This window comes from Schistosoma haematobium, chromosome 3, assembly GCF_000699445.3.
Source record: "Schistosoma haematobium chromosome 3, whole genome shotgun sequence".
Taxonomy (NCBI): domain Eukaryota; kingdom Metazoa; phylum Platyhelminthes; class Trematoda; order Strigeidida; family Schistosomatidae; genus Schistosoma; species Schistosoma haematobium.
This window is the reverse complement of record NC_067198.1, coordinates 33,557,852-33,576,717: the sequence shown is the minus strand read 5'-3', so window position 1 is coordinate 33,576,717 and position 18,866 is coordinate 33,557,852. Positions and strand designations below refer to the sequence as shown.

Sequence of the window (18,866 nt, the reverse complement as noted above, 5' to 3'; positions counted from 1 at the left end):
GTTCAGGATTATTGTTTTCCCAACCTTTCTAACAACTGGTGGTTCTTACGCATATCTTTCATTGATGGGTAATGCATGTCAACTGTCTAAATTGTTAATTAAAGTGTGATTGGAATAACACCTTTCTTATTTTAGAGGCCTTATTGGTAAATAGCAGTGTACTCTACAATGTTATTTTCTTGGCTGAGAATAATACTGGTCACTGAAACACTGATTTTCTAGACGTTGGAGTTGCATCTCTTCATATGACAATCAAGGATAAGGCACAAGATGTCTTTTTGGAATTTTAAAGCTTTATTTACAGTAACCTGTAACTTCTTATAAATCTAACCTCTAAAATTTTATTTAATAGATTATTGCTGCAACCGATCATCATAATGAAGTGACAATCTGGGACTTGGAGTCCTCAGCCACAGCGTCATCATCTGCAGCTATTTCATCCTGTAATTATGGGCTCCCCGGTTCTTTCGCACCAGTTCGCAGTACAGGATGTTTAGCTTCGACGTGGGCTCAACCAGGAAATAAAACACCTCTTGTTCTTGATAGTTCTTTACCACATCGATCAGTCCGATCAATTTTGTGCCTTCCTAACAACAATGTTATACAGTTTAATGAACATAACAAACCCCATTCTCAAGTTACTCATTTACCAGCTATAGTGGCCGGTGGTAATGATGCACGTTTACGGTATTGGAACTTCCGAAAACCAGAAAATTCGTGTGTTTTAGTTTGGGCTGGGATTGATGAAGCGACGCCTCCTCGACTTACCTACCGGTAAATTGGTTTTTGTCATTTTATATTCAGTGACACAGTGACATTCATTTAAGATGAACTTATATCCAGGACGCTGATGTGAATATGAATGTTCATACATCCTACCAACAACACTGAATGTATTTTCTGGTTTAACGTAAGATTCTGTACTCCTTAAAATAATTTAACCAATCCCTCTGGATTTTAAAAAATCCGAAAATCAGCTCTATGAAAGCATTTTTAATTGTTCAATTCTAATTTCCCCTTGAGTTAGACTGAACGTCACTCCAGAACTTTAAGTAGAGAAATAGCTACAAGTATGCTAATAAATATACATTATCAAAGGTGTAATCTCGTCTGATTTGTTCCGAATGTTTTGCCTTTCTCACTATCCGTTTGGCACCACGATTCATAAGTGGGGGTTAAGTCATCGAAGCTTAGTTATGATATAGGGTTCCATACACTATAATGTAAAAACTGACCACTAAATCATAGTACTTTAATAGTATGCTACAGTTTACTTGGATGAAAGCCCATAATTGGTTGAGTTGTTTACACGAGTTGAAATCCCCATATCGAAATTGTGCTTATCGTAATGACTAAACAAAACCAACACATTCGTTTTCCGTATCGATATTCTTCAATTCACTTGCGAACTTCTACTCTGCTTTGCTGTACTGTTTAGCTAAATTTATGAACTAGTGATTTAATAGTACCAAATACTATATCCACTAAGCAATCTATGTAACACTGGAGATCTATTGATGGAAATGATAATTTGGTACGCATTAGCTTTGGCTAATAAATCACGAACCAGTTGGCGATAGTACTGTTGCAATTCGTCTTAAAAATGTTCTTACTGTTTGTGTAAAATAAGACAGAAAATGTGAATAGTTTTGAAAAAAATATTTATCATCAATAATGGGATGTAAACTATTTCACTAAAAGTTGACCTGAATGGAGTAACATTGTCATTCAATAGTTAGAATCAACATGAAGCCTGAGACAAATATTCATTAGCTCAAATTGTCATACCCCACTAGCACGACAAGATGATTAGTGACGAGTCATGTTATTGTAGTTTCAGTTTTATTAAAAAATACTAAATACTGAGAATTTGGTTCGAAAAACAGGATATAGAGGTATGTATAAATGAGTAATACTGGGACCAGAAATCTTGGGTAAGATAAAGAGCTAGTGGATCTGAACCACTGTGATAAGTTCTGAGCTATGTCAGCCAACGTCTTTAGCCACAGTGATTGCGGTTATCGTGTGGACCTTATCCAAGTAGTCTGCATCTACTAGCGTGATTTAGACCAAGACTCATTGAATTTATAGACTGGTGTCAGTATTTTTATTTTGCCACCTTCCTAACCAAGATGACAAATAACCTACTTTTTTCAACAACAAAAAATGTTTCTACATAACTATACTTTCATTGTCACACAGGAAGTGAACTAATACTATATATATTTCTTTTAAAAAAGCTTCCCAAAAAAATGATCATTTTCTTCTATTGTTAATAGGTCAACATATGTAAATGATGTCTATGTTTTGATTGAACAAACTGATACTTCTTCCGTTAGTGATACATCAAGTAGTTTGTTAACAAAAACAATGTACACAGAAATATCACAAAAATTACAATCATCAAGTAATATAACAGAAGTATCAAATAGTGCATTCCCTGTGTCAGGACGTTTAGAATTACGTGAATCAACCAAAGGACATAAGAATATTATATCTGATTTAACTGTTCTTCAAGCAGGTCAAGCATTTCTAGTCTCTGCTTCAATGGATGGTGTAATAAAAATTTGGCGATAATATATATACTAATCATAAAATTTATTCATAAAGTATTTTCTTATTAATTGATTTCACTAATTTATTAATTAATGTAAATTGTGATTATGGTGATAATAGAACAACTTTTACTTGTACACCATTTTATTTTACATATTTTATAACATAAATGAAACAACCTTGCAAATATTGTTTAAATATCGGTTATTAAAATTTAAAGTTGTGTACGTTTGTCAAAACTTTAATTCTTTTTATTAAAGTTGTTATAAAGAATTTTGAACACCAATATTTAAGCGTTAATTTCGATTTGGTTTTAACCGAAAAAGACAAAACAACATACCAAATTGTTACATATACAACATTATAGGATTATGATTCACAGAAACGATTTGTTTTAATTTCGAACTGAATAACAATATAAATAAACAAGTGAATTAAAGAAAAATGCTTACATACATATAAATTTGTACAAAATAAAGAAAATAAGAAATCAAAGTGTGTTGTTTTTTGCCTAGACCAAAGGGGTTTTTTTATATTACCGCTTTAATGCTAAAAGAACCATATAATCACTTGTTGTTGCCAAGTCTGAACTTAAGCAAGGTGCCGCTTGTTTTAATAAACTTAATGCAAAACTGCTTGGTGCAAATAAATATACTATCAAAGATGAACGTCGTGTTGTAGTTGTTTTCTCGGAACTAGTATTCAGTGATTCTTGTAGTACTTTTTCTTCATTTGGACAGATTATACCAGCTGATTGTTTTAATTTTAAATAAGCAATTAAAGCGTGTAGTGAAAAACAATGACTTATTGTTGTTTTTACATCCGTACTTTCAGTATTCGACTGATTATTCAGTTTAGATTCCTTGTCCAGATACTTATTAGTTTGCTCCATATCGGGTAATATTAGCATGAGGCATAAATTATGACGAACTGTAGATAGTACATTATGAATACGATGCGTGGCTTCAGCCATCCATGAAGCATCAAGAGTGCCTCGGCGTGAAATACGTAAAGTCGGACTACATAGTCGTTCGGAATTACTGTTATTGTCTCTATAATCCAGTAAGTCTTGACTGATATCTTTATTACCTATTAACATCAAACAACGAAAATAAAAATGGTTATTTTTTAATAAGAACTTTCCTTTCCATAAATCCGGTTGTAGATGCTGGTCTAGTTCTTGGAGAGTGACGATTGATTTCAGGTTACATGGAATATCTTCTACTGGATTGAGTATACCGTGGTTGTCCGAGTAGCGAGGTGTGTTCCGATTATATGTGTGATACCGATTAGATATATGAAAAGATGGTTTTGCATAAGGTAAGTGTCGTACATTAGTGAGATTTTTATCACCGGCGTGATCCTCTATGCAATACTGGTTCATCGTGTACGGCCCTCCATCAAAATGTTCATTTGTTCGAATACGATAGTTATTTGCAGTTACAGGAATTCCAGTATCAGACCTAATTATAGCATTTCGTGATTCTGACATTTGATTGTCCTGACTGTCACTTTCCATGTTAGAGTCCGTCTTGTTTAAAATCTGTGGCTTTGGCTGGATTAATTCCGGGTTTATAAAATCTACACGAAGTCTTAAATTTGGACGACTGGTTGCTGAGAGACTTTTTAATTGTCTATTAGCTTCGAGTGCTGATTCACAGCTGTCATAAATGGCGATTGCATATTTACGTCTAGGAGACCAGTCAAGATAAGTTAGTTGTCCAAAACGAGAAAGCATACGCTGCAGTGAATCAGCGGAAGCCCAAGATTCTAATCCACCAATATACAGACAGTGCGATGGGATCGCTTTACCATAGCCTATCTTGCAATGTAAGGATCTAATAAAACGACCAGACATGGACATTTTTGCACGACTGGCCATATCAACATTCTGAAAGCGTACAAATGCATAAGAATGGGCACCAGGTTTCGGAGAACGCTTAATATCAATTTGTTCAACATAACCATACCTCTCAAAAGCTGAGAGTACCTCTTTTTCCGTTATGTCTGGTTCTAAACTTCCAACAAACAAAGTCCTTGTGGCTTTCGACTCCTTTTCTGAATCAGATGCTCCAGGAGAGAATCCACTTCTGTTATGTTCATAGTGTCGAAGGCTTGCAGAGCCAAAGCGATTGTGAGAAGTGATTGCATTTAACTGTGCAGGTGGCAACACCCCAGGGACAGCATTCAGACCAAGAGCCTTTGCAGCAGCAGCCATCATGGCAGAAGATGTCATTCCAGGCATACCAAGTAGGCTTGTAGTACCTGATGGACCTAGTGGAGTTGGTTTAGGTAAAAAATCAGGAAAAGCGGACTCTACTTTGCCGGGAATATTGTGCATAAGATGTCGCCGGTCATTAATATCTTCGGCTTCCATCCCTTCTTGACGTTTTTTGCTGGCAATTACTTTACGCGTATCACCTTCACTAGAAATATCAATTAATGAGGTAACATTTGCAGGACGATCAAGTATGTAAATTATTGGGCTATCACAAAGAGCTTCTTGTGCGTCTTCAGAATATCTGAAGATAAAAGTTAATAATACATGACACTGGAAAATAGTGATAACAGTTTTCATAGCGATAAACTAATAACAAGTAATTATATCTATTCTGGGACGTTATATGAAGCGTAATTTATGTTATGCATAAGTTCAATTTATACTTCGAGTTTTGTGCCGAGAATCGCGTATTAAATTCTTGAAATCCTTATTCACATCAGTCCATTTGTGACTCGTAAAGACAACATGTATGATTAGTTAACACACGCCTTACTGAATTTTAAGCCTTCAGGCATTACATACATTATCTTTTATAATTATGGCTTATTTAGCAAACGATTGTTCCGAAGCTTCGTACCATGATTGTTTGCAGTCGTAACTGTAGTACGACCAGTGGAATTATCCTATAATTTTAAAAGTACTTACACTAGTTATTCAACTCTTCAAATCTGACTTGTATTGATATCCAGTAGGTTACATTTTTAATCAAGTACAGGTTTATATACTTATTTTCAAATCACACTTCCTGTGTGGCGAATACCGATAATACCTGGCTGTCTAAATTAAAGTAGCTAAAGCGTGGTCGAGATGAACAACCTTATGGCTGACTAATAAAGCATTTTACGTACACCGGCTCAGTCTACTACAAGCGATGTTGGTTGAAGTAGAATCATTGGAAAAGGATTAAAAGTGGGCAGAACAAGACAGGGTGGCGACCTGTGAAATCACTGTCTCGCTCTCAAATTTAAGAGGGGTGACAGGAACTAGTGGTTTTAGAGCCTAGGTGACAAACCGCAAACCGTTTATAGTGGTCTGGATACCTTAACTCTTTATCTTCGACATACTAAACATTCCAAGTTTAGATATTTTTCGCTTTTAGCCCATAATTTTTGTGTAGGTATGTATTTTATTTCCTCCTCATTTGCTCTTTTAGTCATGGGTGCAATGATGTGTTTTTGAAGTTCTCCTCTTATGAATAAGTCTGTCTTGCTTGTCACAAAAGTAAAAGAAAACAAACTAGTAATGAAATATCGGGATAGATCTGGAAAGTAGCTGATTTGCAACTACTTTATCTAATTGTATTATCAAAGGGATATTCACTTGGCTAATTCAATCCGAATGACGAGTCGAATAATCATTGTACAGTAGCTCATTTCATGACAAACTATCTCTATCCTGATTACGCACTAATGAATGACACAGTAAGTTTATTAACACGTATAAGGCATGCATGAAATAAGAAGTTGGATGTGTGTTTGTTATTTCAGGAGAAGCATCATGCTTTGATTAGCTATCGAAGTATCTTAAAAGGAATCTGTAAAGTGGTAGCTTGACGCTTAGGGTGTTTGACTCTCAACCACTAAAAAACTTGTTCAAGCTTCAGTTTAGTTACTTCGATTTGTACAACTAGGTAGTATAACTATAGCTTTAGCAAAGTATGGCTTAAAGCCAAATAAAATTGTTCTTCATAAATGAGTTTCAAATGAATTGATTTAAGAAATTTAATCAGCTCAAAGTTTATCACCAAACTCATCGTGGTTTAATCCTAAAACTAAATTAATTTTGCTAATCCAAGATTGAACAAAGTTTAACAATACACCTACGTTATAAAAGGCTCCTTGGACCAGTGTTACTGAAGTAGTACAGAAACGAAAAAAATTCCGTCAAAAACAATGTAGATTCAGAATAATATTTAGAAAAACACTGTTTGTTTATGTGAATTAATTAATGTGTACCTGAAAAACTTACTGATATGTAACCAGAGCGACGCGTTCGCCACCCAAATGCCCAACATTGATAGAAAGGTCTCCATACTTTCCTAGTTCCCGGTACACACATTGTTCAACAACATCAGCACTCAACTTGGATGAAATGTTTCTTACAGATATAGTTCTAGAATGATCTAACCCATGAGTTCTTCCTTCCGAATTCTTCGGTCTTGAAGAATGTCTATTTGAGAGAGAATACTTAGACCTCGAACTAGGAGAGCTTCGAGATACCGATCGATGTCTCTCTGAATATCCTGATCGATCTCTGTGTCGCTTCGACGGGGGCGAGAAGTCTTGATCTCCATGTCTTCGCATCGCACTAAGGCCTAAATCAGAATAGACACAGATATGAGGTAAGTTAGGAGAACATAGTGGTATAGCAACTAATAATAAAAAATTGAAGACACCTAACTGCTTCAAGATAGCCAGTGGATTTATCCTGGCTTTTGAAAAGCACTTAAATAACAAGTATATAATGCGTTTAAATTGCCGACTACAGTAGTTACTTGGATAGTAATGCGAGAGCCAACAAGATACATTCCAAACTAACGATATTAATGAGTGGGAGGCACATCACTATAGCCGTCACTGTAGGTTAATAATATGAAAGACTAATGACGTAGACAAAATGACTACATGATTTATTTATTACCATCTATCAAGAGTAGAAAAGAAGCAGGACCAGACAACATACCAGCTGAAGCACTGCAGTCAAACAAGGAAGTGAAGAGGAGCATTAGAGCCGATAACCAGAAATATGCGGAAGACCTAGCAACGACAGCAGAAATAGCTGCAAGATAAGGAAATATGAAACAACTACATGACACAATGAAGAAACTAGCAGGGAAATATAGCAAACCAGAGAGATCGATCGAGGACAAACAAGGCAAGACAATCACCGCAATTCGAGAACAGATGGGTAGTATAATACTTCGAAAAACTTGAATAGGCGAGCCCCATTAAATACACCAGATATCGAAGCAGCACCTACAGACCTTCAACAACAGAAGAAACCAAGATGGTCATCAGACAAATCAAAAGCGTTAAAACAGCAGGACCTGACACTATGCTAGCCGAGGCACCAAAGTCAGACATATAAGTAACTGCAAAGATGCTCAACGTTCTATCTAGAAAGATTTGGGAGGAATAATGAGTGCCGACAGACTGGGAAGAATATCTCATAAAGATACCAAAACATGGAGATTTCAGGAAGTATATGAACTACAGAGGCACCATACTACTATCAATACCGGGGAAATTTTTCAAGTGTTGTAGAACCGAATGGAAGAATCATTATATGCCCAGGTTCCAGATCAACAAGCTGAATTCTGTATTCAATTCTAGCAGAATATCTGTAAGACAAATTAAATCCTACAATATCTATTTCGAGTTAGTTTGTTGATAAATTTTTGAGAACTCGTCTATTAAATGAGAAGCATTATTAAGGAACGGTGATAATACAGTTAAACATAAACTCTGGCTGGGTGATTCATTTACCCCAAAAACAGTTCAAATATAGTGTTTTTCCAGGACGCGCAACTTGCCACTTGGTGAGTAGCCCCAGTAGTCAGATCCTTTGACAATATTAAACAACGTAATAATGGGTAGTTTAATAATATGTGAGATACGTCGCCTGGGGACTGTTTAGGATTACTGCCCATCCCAAGACTGCGTAAAGCAGGGTTGGGTTAGAGTTAGTAAACTCACTTTGTGAGACTTCTGTGGAAAAGATAATCAGAGGTGAACAATATAACTCTGCCCTGAGAGTTGAAAGGGCTTTATGTAGAAACTATAATCCCTCTTATGCTGAAAGCCGGAAATCTCCGGAAGTCACAAGCCCAACTCCCCTTTTGACAACCACGGAAATAATAAAAATAAATATATGAAATGTCCGAAAATCGTGGGGCGCCATGACGGCCCTTCAAGAATTGGCACAATTAAAATAAAATCTGGCCGTATTTGGAATAGACGACTCTGACCAAGCTGGACAAAAAAGACGGACTTTAGGAAAGCGGTTATTGTACTCCAGTCACGAAGAGGGAAACGCGCCACATGCAAAAGTAGATGTACTAAGGCAAATTCACGATAGATCTCAGCAAAAAGCTCCAAGTCCTACAAGATTTACTAGAAGAGAAAACCGCTATAGAGAGCTTCCATAAACCGATTAAGAGTGCAATATTTCCAGCATACCAGCGAGTCCTGGACGCCAAAATACACTAGTATAAAGAATAAATTTCTGTAGAAAAACTGGGTATTATGAGCAAGGAAATATAGCTTTACTTTGAGCCCAAAGACTCAAAGAATGTTTTGAAACGTGAAATAAAGTGATGAAAAATAAGTGCTAGGATCCAAGATACAAAGATAAGGATTAAATGTCCCTGCACTACAATGGCCTTTTCTGACCCAAGTCACATAATACAAAGCTTGATATGATCGAGTTTATTTTCTATTGTCTCATATGTACCATTATATATGGTGGACAAATGTACTTAAATACCCTGGTACGGCCGAATGGGGAAAGTTTCGAAATGCCCTTACATGGTCATGTGTATACAGCCACTAACAGGAAAGTCCTAATCACTGCCTTCTCTCGGCGAGGGTGTTGTTTACGAAATTGAAAGGACGAAAAGCGAATGTTCAGCGCTTTAACCGGTTTGGTGGGTACGGAGGATCCACCTAGGGAAGTTAAAAAAACCCTGATTCCAAACCAGTGATGCACATGGGCTTCAGGATCCTGAAGGGACAAATGGTTTATGAGCCTATTGTTGGTCACCGGCTACCATGGGACTGCATCTGCTAACGTTGCTTCAATGTCTTGTGGGTTAGATCTGTAGGTCAGAGGCTGGAGGAGAGGCCAATTGATAAAACCACCTGCTTCGGTTTGAGCAACCAAACAGTGTCCCAACCCCCATACAAATCAAACGGTGGTGTGGCGCATATCTATTTGGTATCTCCTTGTACCAATGTTTGTGTTCAAATAAATAAACAAATAAAATGGACACTAGTTACTTTGAGTACATAATGCACATGTGTTTTGTGAACTTAACCAGAATCCTATAAGTTAATATGAAATCTCAAAACTAAATTAGACGGTGGCATGCCTACCAACGAGGCCAAGTGTGTCTACATGTAAAATTGCGGACATAACGGTTAATAGATGCAGCATAGGTGAAGTGTCACTTCCGCAGTTCGGTCTCACAATTATATTGGGATAACAATGAACCATGATCTTAAGACTACGGCCCACTAGAGCGTGTTTGCAGCTAAGAGGTTTACAACAACATAGGCTCTAAGACGGACATTTGCCAAGTTGGATACTAATATGTTCATTACAGTATACATAACCTTAATGAGATGCAAACTTGAAAACTGCGTTTAGGCTTTAAACCCCTGTTTGGAAGATGACTTGTATGCACCAAAAAAGTACAGAGGGTAGATACCCGTGGAAGTCCATCAATTTTCGGGACCTGTTACCCGAAGTGGTGTCCACCTCTTCAAATGACTCATCCAAAGGAAGACTAGACACTCTCAGCAGCTTTCTAGAAAGGCACTAACATAGGCTGTAGGGGTTATGTCCTTACCATACAAACCTGAGTCTCAGATCTGACCTGAGCGACTAATAGGATGACCTTCAGTTGCTCTAACCCGCCGATCGAAAAATAGCAAGGATGAATAGACTAATATGTTGAAAAGTGTTAGAGACGTGATGATAAATAATTTCAAAATTCTGACAGCTTGTATTTTCTCGGAAACGTTATTGGCAGTGTTAGTCGGCGAGCCAATAGCTGGTAACGTTCAGCCAAACACCACTGAGAATTAACCGCGAGTAAGTCAGTAAGCTAGTAAGTCACACCATTCTTCTCCAGCTGAAATAGTCCTAGCACAACCACAAAGGTACTTCACGTTAGTGATATATTAACTTGAAAGTATTACTGAGCAATGATCTCGAAATCAATTAAACCTGAGGTCAACGTCGATTAGATGCTATGCACATTACAACAAAATATTGATGTCCTGTAGTGTGTAGAATCCAAACCGACTAGTGGTGTATTCAGAAATAATCAGGTGTGTGTTCTCAGCCGTGTTTTTCAACTATGGATTTGTAAGACCAAGGAAGTGTCACTGGGCTTTAGTCAAATCATCTCGCGGTCAGGTAGTGAGGATAGTTGCCATTTATTTTACAATGCTTACTATCCACTTTGCATTTACGGTTTTCTGTCATGGTAAACCACTACCCGACATTCTTATTACGCGTACATCACCCTGATTTTGTTATCCATTTACTTACATGCAATTCGGGTTCTGCGAATTCCTAAACGGTCTACAGAAATCCCCACAAACCCTACCATATTCTCCATATATATTTTTTCCTTACTCACTAAGCTATTACACTAATAATACCCAAACACACATTTAGAGCAGCAGTCAGTATATATAACATCATCGTTATTTTGCCACAGCGTTAAGAAATGCAACGGAAAAACAGTAAACATTTAACTTTAACGTCGCACTTTTTGTAGTTTGCGCAAAAGAATCTATGAAACTCAAAACGTTAAACTTTGCAATAAGTGGCTATCTATTTCGGCATCACGACTCACAAACATACCACGTTACCCATCATAAAATGCTGGTTTAGCATACTCATTATGCGCACGAATACGAAAACTTAAGTGGTTCATAACATCTAAAACACCACTGACTGTTTTCGACACACTAACCACTCGTTGACAGTATATTAGTTAATTCATCAACATCACCATATGCAGTATAACATTAAATATGGTCGGTACGGTCGACATTGTAGTGTCGTGTCGAGTCACGTTTGACTATAATCACCACTACAAGACGATTGCTTACCAGAACAGGCTAAACCTCCGAGTAAACCAGGAATCAAAAAGACGTTGATGGCTGTAGTCAATATATATTTGTTGGGGATCTCGTGGTATCAAAGGAATACCAAGATCATGCCAAAGGAATACAAGTAGGACTACTGAGCAAACGAAGTGCGTGCAAGGTCACAAGCAACGGAAGAATGTACATTCTTAGTACAGTTAAACAAACAGTTACAGTATAACAATCCCTGGTACAATTAATTATGATAGTAATTATTTTCATTACACTAATCGCGTTTTGTTGATAAAAATAGGTCACTACAATATAATCATAAAAAGAACACTATCCATCAAACAACCTATATAATTGTTTATTACACGGTGCATTGTTCCCTTGTGGCTGTTACGTAGATGATTACGGTACACGAATTAGCTGTTCAAATAATTGAGGAATCACAACCTTTTCAGTTCATTTGGTAGTCTGATGAAATTCTCATGGCATTACTGTCCGTTCCTACTATATCCAAACATTCTTTGTAAGACAAAGTAAACAGAAATATAAAATTTACTCGCCGAATTAACGTCTAACTTGTATATAGGAAACCATCTTCAGAAATAACAAACAGCTTACTATAATGTATATACACACCCATAATTTTTACCTTATATTCCCAGAAAGGCAGTAAAAAATAAAAACGATAGCTTTGCATTAAAGAGACAAAACCAGAGTGCATCTGAAAAATTTTATAAAAATAAACATCGACAGCCATTGCTATACACATGTAAAGTATAGCTGCAATGAACCCAAACAAAATGTAAAATGCCTAACAACAAATGGAAAACAAAATTTCATTGTGTAAACTCAAATAAAGATTAGGTTAAATAGTCAGAGGAATTTCGCATCTGTTATCTGTTCTCATGTACGTAGAAAGATGTTTTTATTTTAATTTTCTAGAGTCTTTTGGCAACCAAATAGGTAATTCAGATCAAGCTTCTGCGACAAAACAGTATTTAGCCTCCGTTTACTAGATTTCTGAAAACCCTAAGCTCTAGCCACAGTCATAACTTCGCAAATTTTTTTACATCGACCAAAATGAGAAAAAACACGGAACCTGTGGTTTTGTGTTTCTCTTCACTAACTTCCCAACAGCCTAGTACTTTTTGACAATTAAAACCATTTTCAATGTTCTTACGCACGTTCATCACATGATCAGCGGATTTTATTGTAGTGGTAAACCATACTGTGCGACACATCTACACGTAGGAATCGTCCATTCTCACCGAGATATTATTGACGCAACGTCTTTAATACATTGCACAAGCTTTCTCACCCAGGTGTTTGAGCAATTATCAAGCTCATAGCAGAACTGTTTTGCTGGCCTGTTATGAATAAAGACGTGAGGAAGTAGGCACGCTTCTGTGAAATTTGCCAGAAGTCTAAGGTGATTAAACACAACAAATGTCCCTTGAGTTCACTCAAAACTCATGATGCTCGATTCGACCATGTTCATCTGGATTTGGTAGGACTCTTACCAGATTTAAAAAGACACTCTTATCTCTAAACCTGCGTAAACTGCTGCACTCGATGGCCAGAAGCAGTACCCATCGAGGGCATTGCTGCTGAAAGAGTGGCCCGCCGTTTCGTCGAACGATGGGCAGCAAACTTCGGCGGCCCTTGAACTATCACTACAGGCCATGGACTACAGTTTGAATTTGAACTTTTCTGTTGTCTGACTACACTATTAGGAATCACACGACTCCTTAGAACTGCCCACAACTCATAAACAAACGGGTGATTAGAACGCCTTCACTGGCAGCTCAGCGCTTCTCTCTCAGCTGCAAACATTTCACAGTGGACCGATGCTCTCCCACTCGTCTCACATGGTATTCGCAATGCAATGTAAGCTAAAATTGGATACGCTGCGATCTAATTCGTTTCTTGAACGACACTTCGACTTCCGTTAGACTTCGTTGTCCCTTTTTTTTCAGTGAATACGGATCTAAACTCTAACACGAAAAGGCTTACAAACGCCGTGAGTATGGTTAAACCTAATTTCACATGACCTCAATCAACTAATGTATTCGTTCTACCTGCCCTATGATATAGTACTTACGTCATTGTACGGCGCGACCCACTTTGACGGCCTCTCGAAACAGCATACGAAGTGCCATTCAGAGTTCTTCAGCTTGAACCTAAGTACCATATAATCGATAAGAACGGAACTAACAATAGCAACAGCATCGATTGCATAAAAATCGCGTATTTAGAGGGAAACGCTATTCATATCTATTTCCCTTCGGTACAATCGAAGAAATGAGCCCCACAATTGTGATACCTCATGCGATAGCCAGCAATCACGGTGATACTTGTGCGTGATCTGAGAACAGACCAAAAAACAATGCTTTCTGGAAGAAGAGATAGGTTTCCAGAACACCTAAACGATTACTGCATGTAAGACACTACATAGCGCTTCGTTTCGTCTTGATTTCTATACTTAATATGCTCATATATATATATATATATATATATATATATATATATATACATATATATATATTTCCCAATATGCTGGTTTATATGTGTATATTTCCTTTTTTAAAAATCACTCTAGAAGAATCTTTTCACACTATTGCGTGTTTATTAAACGCATATAAACGAGTTTATTTACCTTTTTCGCTCTTTTTGTGTCTCTACACATATAAGAGTGTAATTCGACATGCGCATACGTAACCTTTTCTCTTTTCCAGTCGTCCTGGAGAAGAAGAAAAAAAGAACGGCGAAGTTTACGACGAACCGAAATTTACATAAGACCTTGTTTTTTATTACTATATTGTACAGCATAGCCCCCTGTAGTAAAGAAAGACTACAAGACACTTCAAAACATAGTAAGCTATCAGAACAGTGTCTACCAACGGCAAACTCGATGGGTTTAAACTTCTGGCTGGCCACGTCTTAGGGTCACTATTACCAAACAAAGGGGTGGAGTGATCTGTAGCGATAAATAACCTTCCAAAATCAATAGCTTTTTACGGCTTCGTAATTTGATGCTGACCGCATTAGTTTTAATGAACTGACCAAGCTGAAGGCGCTCGGTCACGCTTTCGTGTCAGATCACGAGTGGGTACACTATACCTAACTTTTCCTGCAAACGCTAGCCAGCTTAGATCAATCACCTCTCGATATATCGATAGCCTATCAAACATATTTTTGAAACTGCTTGCTTCTGACTTCTGATTTTACTGGGTTAGCGCGTTTCGATTATAGGTAGTTTTACTCGTTGGAGTGTTGTAAAAGCCCAATTACTTGTGGCATCTTTAATATCATTAACATGAACATATAATGATGAAGTAGCTAGCTCAAAATTAACTGTTTTTATCTTATTGACACCGCCAAACTATAAACTGTGCATCATACATCAAATACTATATGAATTGTGATTAATTGTTTTGTGTCCGACCTCATCATCGATGGTTCTAACGTTCGAGTATATTTTCTGTGTTCGACAGATACAGTGCAAGAACATTACGATAGATCACGCCAAAATCGACGAACAGGTTTATAGTATTATCTTTTGGCATACTATGTCGTTTCACAACAATTTCCTGACATCGGCGAGGGCGAAGTGTTCAGCAAAGTTTACAGTTTATACTCTTTACTAACTACTTACAGAAAAGTGGACAACAAGAAGTGTACAAAACTTCAGATAGGAAAGGTTTTCCGATTGAGATTTAGTCGAATTTTGTTTATATTAAGATAGAATTGATGGCTGTTCAGAATACTGATTAACAATAATTCGTAATCATATAATTACATATATTCATTTTGGCTATATGATCAAACTATGCTCTATCATTTTGAAACCATATATAATCATATTCGACGAAGATTTGCATTTCATATCTGTATTCAATTTCTTAAGGGATATATGGTTATATCGTATTTGGATGCTTTAACCCACGTACTTTATGTATCTACAGGATCTATTCAAACCTCTACCTAATATCAAGAAATATATATAACCGTTTATGTTAAAGGACTTTATTCACTATTTTATGAACTATCATTTAAATCGTATTTGGGTACTATAAGTCATTTAATTTCCGAAATTACCTGTCTAATTCGGTGAGTCTGTCATAGTTTTTTTGACAGTATTTTTTTTTCAAAAACTTTCTCATATATTTGTTCATGAAGCAGCATAATAAGCTTAGATGGTAATAATCTTTTAAACTACTTATCTCTGCACCTCCCAATTTTTACTAATACGGACTTTCAGTTTATATATGTATCACCTACCGTACTCACTTTGATTGTTTGATACTAATTATAGACATCTCTAAATTACTTCACTATATAATGCTATTTTTCGTGTCATACATATGTTAAAATTTATACATCTTGCTCCTTTATATTCTATTTTGCCTCCACACAGATACTGACATAAATACTTCATCTCCACTACAATCTTCCTGCCATTGTCATCTTTTGTTTTTGACACCAAAACTAAATTAATTTTGCTAATCCAAGATTGAACAAAGTTTAACAATACACCTACGTTATAAAAGGCTCCTTGGACCAGTGTTACTGAAGTAGTACAGAAACGAAAAAAATTCCGTCAAAAACAATGTAGATTCAGAATAATATTTAGAAAAACACTGTTTGTTTATGTGAATTAATTAATGTGTACCTGAAAAACTTACTGATATGTAACCAGAGCGACGCGTTCGCCACCCAAATGCCCAACATTGATAGAAAGGTCTCCATACTTTCCTAGTTCCCGGTACACACATTGTTCAACAACATCAGCACTCAACTTGGATGAAATGTTTCTTACAGATATAGTTCTAGAATGATCTAACCCATGAGTTCTTCCTTCCGAATTCTTCGGTCTTGAAGAATGTCTATTTGAGAGAGAATACTTAGACCTGTCTAGTTGACCTTTTACTTTTATATATAAATGCTCTTAACAAGTATATGTGTGACCGGATAGTTCGAAATGTATTGCGCTTATATATCACATAGTTCTGACAATCTTCGTCTTCTAATATCATTATCGAAATATTAAGACTCTTCCGGATAAAACACCATGCCAGCGAAAAGCAGGAAGATATAGTTACAAACCACCAGCGTCAAACTCTCAAACGCATCATAATCCTAATTGTCGTAAAGTTAAGTTTGATTCTAAGAGGACATCTAGCTTTACAAGTATGCCGCCACCGAAAAACTCTTCTGAATCTCCTAAAGTTCAAAACCCAGAAGAAAGCAATCCCAATGTAGGTGGTGTCCATCCTCTTAAGAATGTTGACTTAGACTCAACCCGAAGTAGTTGTGCTCATGACGAATGGGATAACACAGTCCAAACCCCTGTTAGTGCAACACCCAGTTACAGTAGCTGTGCAACGGATAACAGGAAAACTAATCATAACATTCATATAACTGACCACGCACTTAACGTTGATATATTCGAACCTCGCAAACCATCGCAAGTATGTTTAACAGCACACAATCCTCTCCAACTTATGAAGAAGCCAAAATCAACCACAAACCTTGGAAATAAACGTCCTAAACACGTTACCCGTACGTCAGGTATAAATAGTTATCTGAATTGTAATTGGCCACTTGGTCAAAACCATAGACCTGATAGCCTTCTTGGTCCGGCTCCCAATATGTACACTATGCCTTTATCAGATGTTGTAACCAATAGCAATGAGAAAACTTTTTTGTAATTCCGCCGGCCTTCCTGCCGGCAACGGTAAACATATTTCATATGATGACAAAGTGGCTGAATCTATTTCCCCTTGCAACACAACTCTTACCTTAGCTAATCCTACGAGTATTCATGGAACTACCAATTGCGATTTATACTCTAACCTGCTTCACTATGATACCTCTGAGTTTCTTATTCTTTCGTTCAATGCCCGCTCTCTGTCCAATAAAATTGTTCATCTTAAAACTCTTTTATTCCTTGTAAATCCAACCATTGTACTTATTACGGAAACGTGGTGTAATTCATCTATATCCGATCATTCCTTGAATGTAAATAATTACGTTTTCTTTAGAACCGATAGATGTTATGGAATAGGAGGCGGTACAATTATCTATGTCCGTTCAGACATTCAAGCATGCAAATTTGAGGATAAATCCCTTGATGCTATAGAAGACTCCACTTGGGTTACTGTAAACTGTGGATCCCAAAATTATTTACTGGTGGGATGCATATATAGACCACCTCATGCGGATACTAAGTTTGACAGATTACTAACAAATATCTTTTCCATTGCTTCGCACCAACCGCATACTTTTAAAATCATCGGAGGTGATTTTAATCTGCCAAAAATTACATGGGACTTGACTCCGGTACCAGGTCGATATAACAAGCTAGTTGAAACATTAGAAATTTGTGGATGGGTTCAACAGGTCCGAAAACCGACCAGGGGGAATAATACACTTGACTTAATGTTCACAATCAACATAGACTCTATCTCAGTGCATACCACTCATGAGTTTTTTATGAGTGACCATAGAGTTGTATTGAGTATTATTCACTCTTTAAACGCCATACAATTGAACTCTAAAGCTTCATTGATGTACCAAAGCAGACATTTTGATCAACAAACATGGAAACGGACTGGAACTCTCATTCAATGTTTACCGTGGGAAACTTATTTTACCACAAATAATGTTGACATTGCGCTTTCCAGTCTATACCACAACCTGATATATTGCCTTGACTGCACTGCTCCAGTTATTGGCCGTGTGGCTTATAATGCTAATAGGGGCCAAAATACTTTTAAAAGAATGCTGAGGAAATTAAAATGCCGTTACTATGAGCAGGATGATGTGTATGCACTTCAGAGTATACTTAAATTATTCGACAGAAATGCTTCATCTAAACATAAGTATTTCATGAATATAGAAAATAAAGCTCTACGTAGTAAAAGCCCAGAATTATCAATACTTCGACTTTTTAAATCCCGTGTAAAGTCAAATTCCCTTGGCACGACTAAACTCTTCATAGTTAATGGAAGCATTGTTAACGACCCGAATACTATATGCGAACAATTCGGCAAGCACTTCTCGCAGTGCTACAAAACTGGAACTGAAAACTCCATCATTACATTTCCAATGCCGACATCCAGACATCTGTCGAAAATCGATTTCACACCCTCCGACATCAAGCAGGCCATAGCTTCCCTGAAAAGGTCTTCTGA

The 18,866-nt window shown here is 36.9% G+C and overlaps 2 protein-coding genes across 3 annotated transcripts in view; one reads left to right on the top strand and one right to left on the bottom strand.

Annotated features, from left to right (window-relative positions):
* Positions 1 to 3,051, top strand: part of PIK3R4 (phosphoinositide-3-kinase, regulatory subunit 4) — a 43,751-nt gene extending 40,700 nt beyond the window's left edge. The window contains exons 19-20 of the mRNA XM_051219037.1: positions 353 to 774; positions 2,280 to 3,051. Coding sequence (XP_051069672.1) covers positions 353 to 774; positions 2,280 to 2,577 — 720 coding nt within the window. The 3' untranslated portion in view covers positions 2,578 to 3,051. The remainder of the gene's footprint in view (positions 1 to 352; positions 775 to 2,279) is intronic.
* RBM15_1 (RNA-binding protein 15) lies at positions 2,683 to 12,178 on the bottom strand. 2 transcript variants are annotated; one of them, XM_051213673.1, is made up of 3 exons: positions 11,683 to 12,178; positions 6,806 to 7,151; positions 2,683 to 5,078 (listed from the first exon to the last, which is right to left on the bottom strand). In XM_051213673.1, the coding sequence occupies exons 2-3, from the start codon at positions 7,138 to 7,140 to the stop codon at positions 3,092 to 3,094; spliced, it is 2,322 nt and encodes a 773-aa protein (XP_051069670.1). In that variant the 5' UTR covers positions 7,141 to 7,151; positions 11,683 to 12,178; the 3' UTR covers positions 2,683 to 3,091. The 2 variants fall into 2 exon arrangements, with proteins under 2 accessions (XP_051069670.1, XP_051069671.1); XM_051213674.1 differs by lacking the exon at positions 11,683 to 12,178 and having other exon boundaries at positions 2,683 to 4,830; positions 4,877 to 10,471.
* Between the last annotated feature and the right edge of the window lie 6,688 nt (positions 12,179 to 18,866).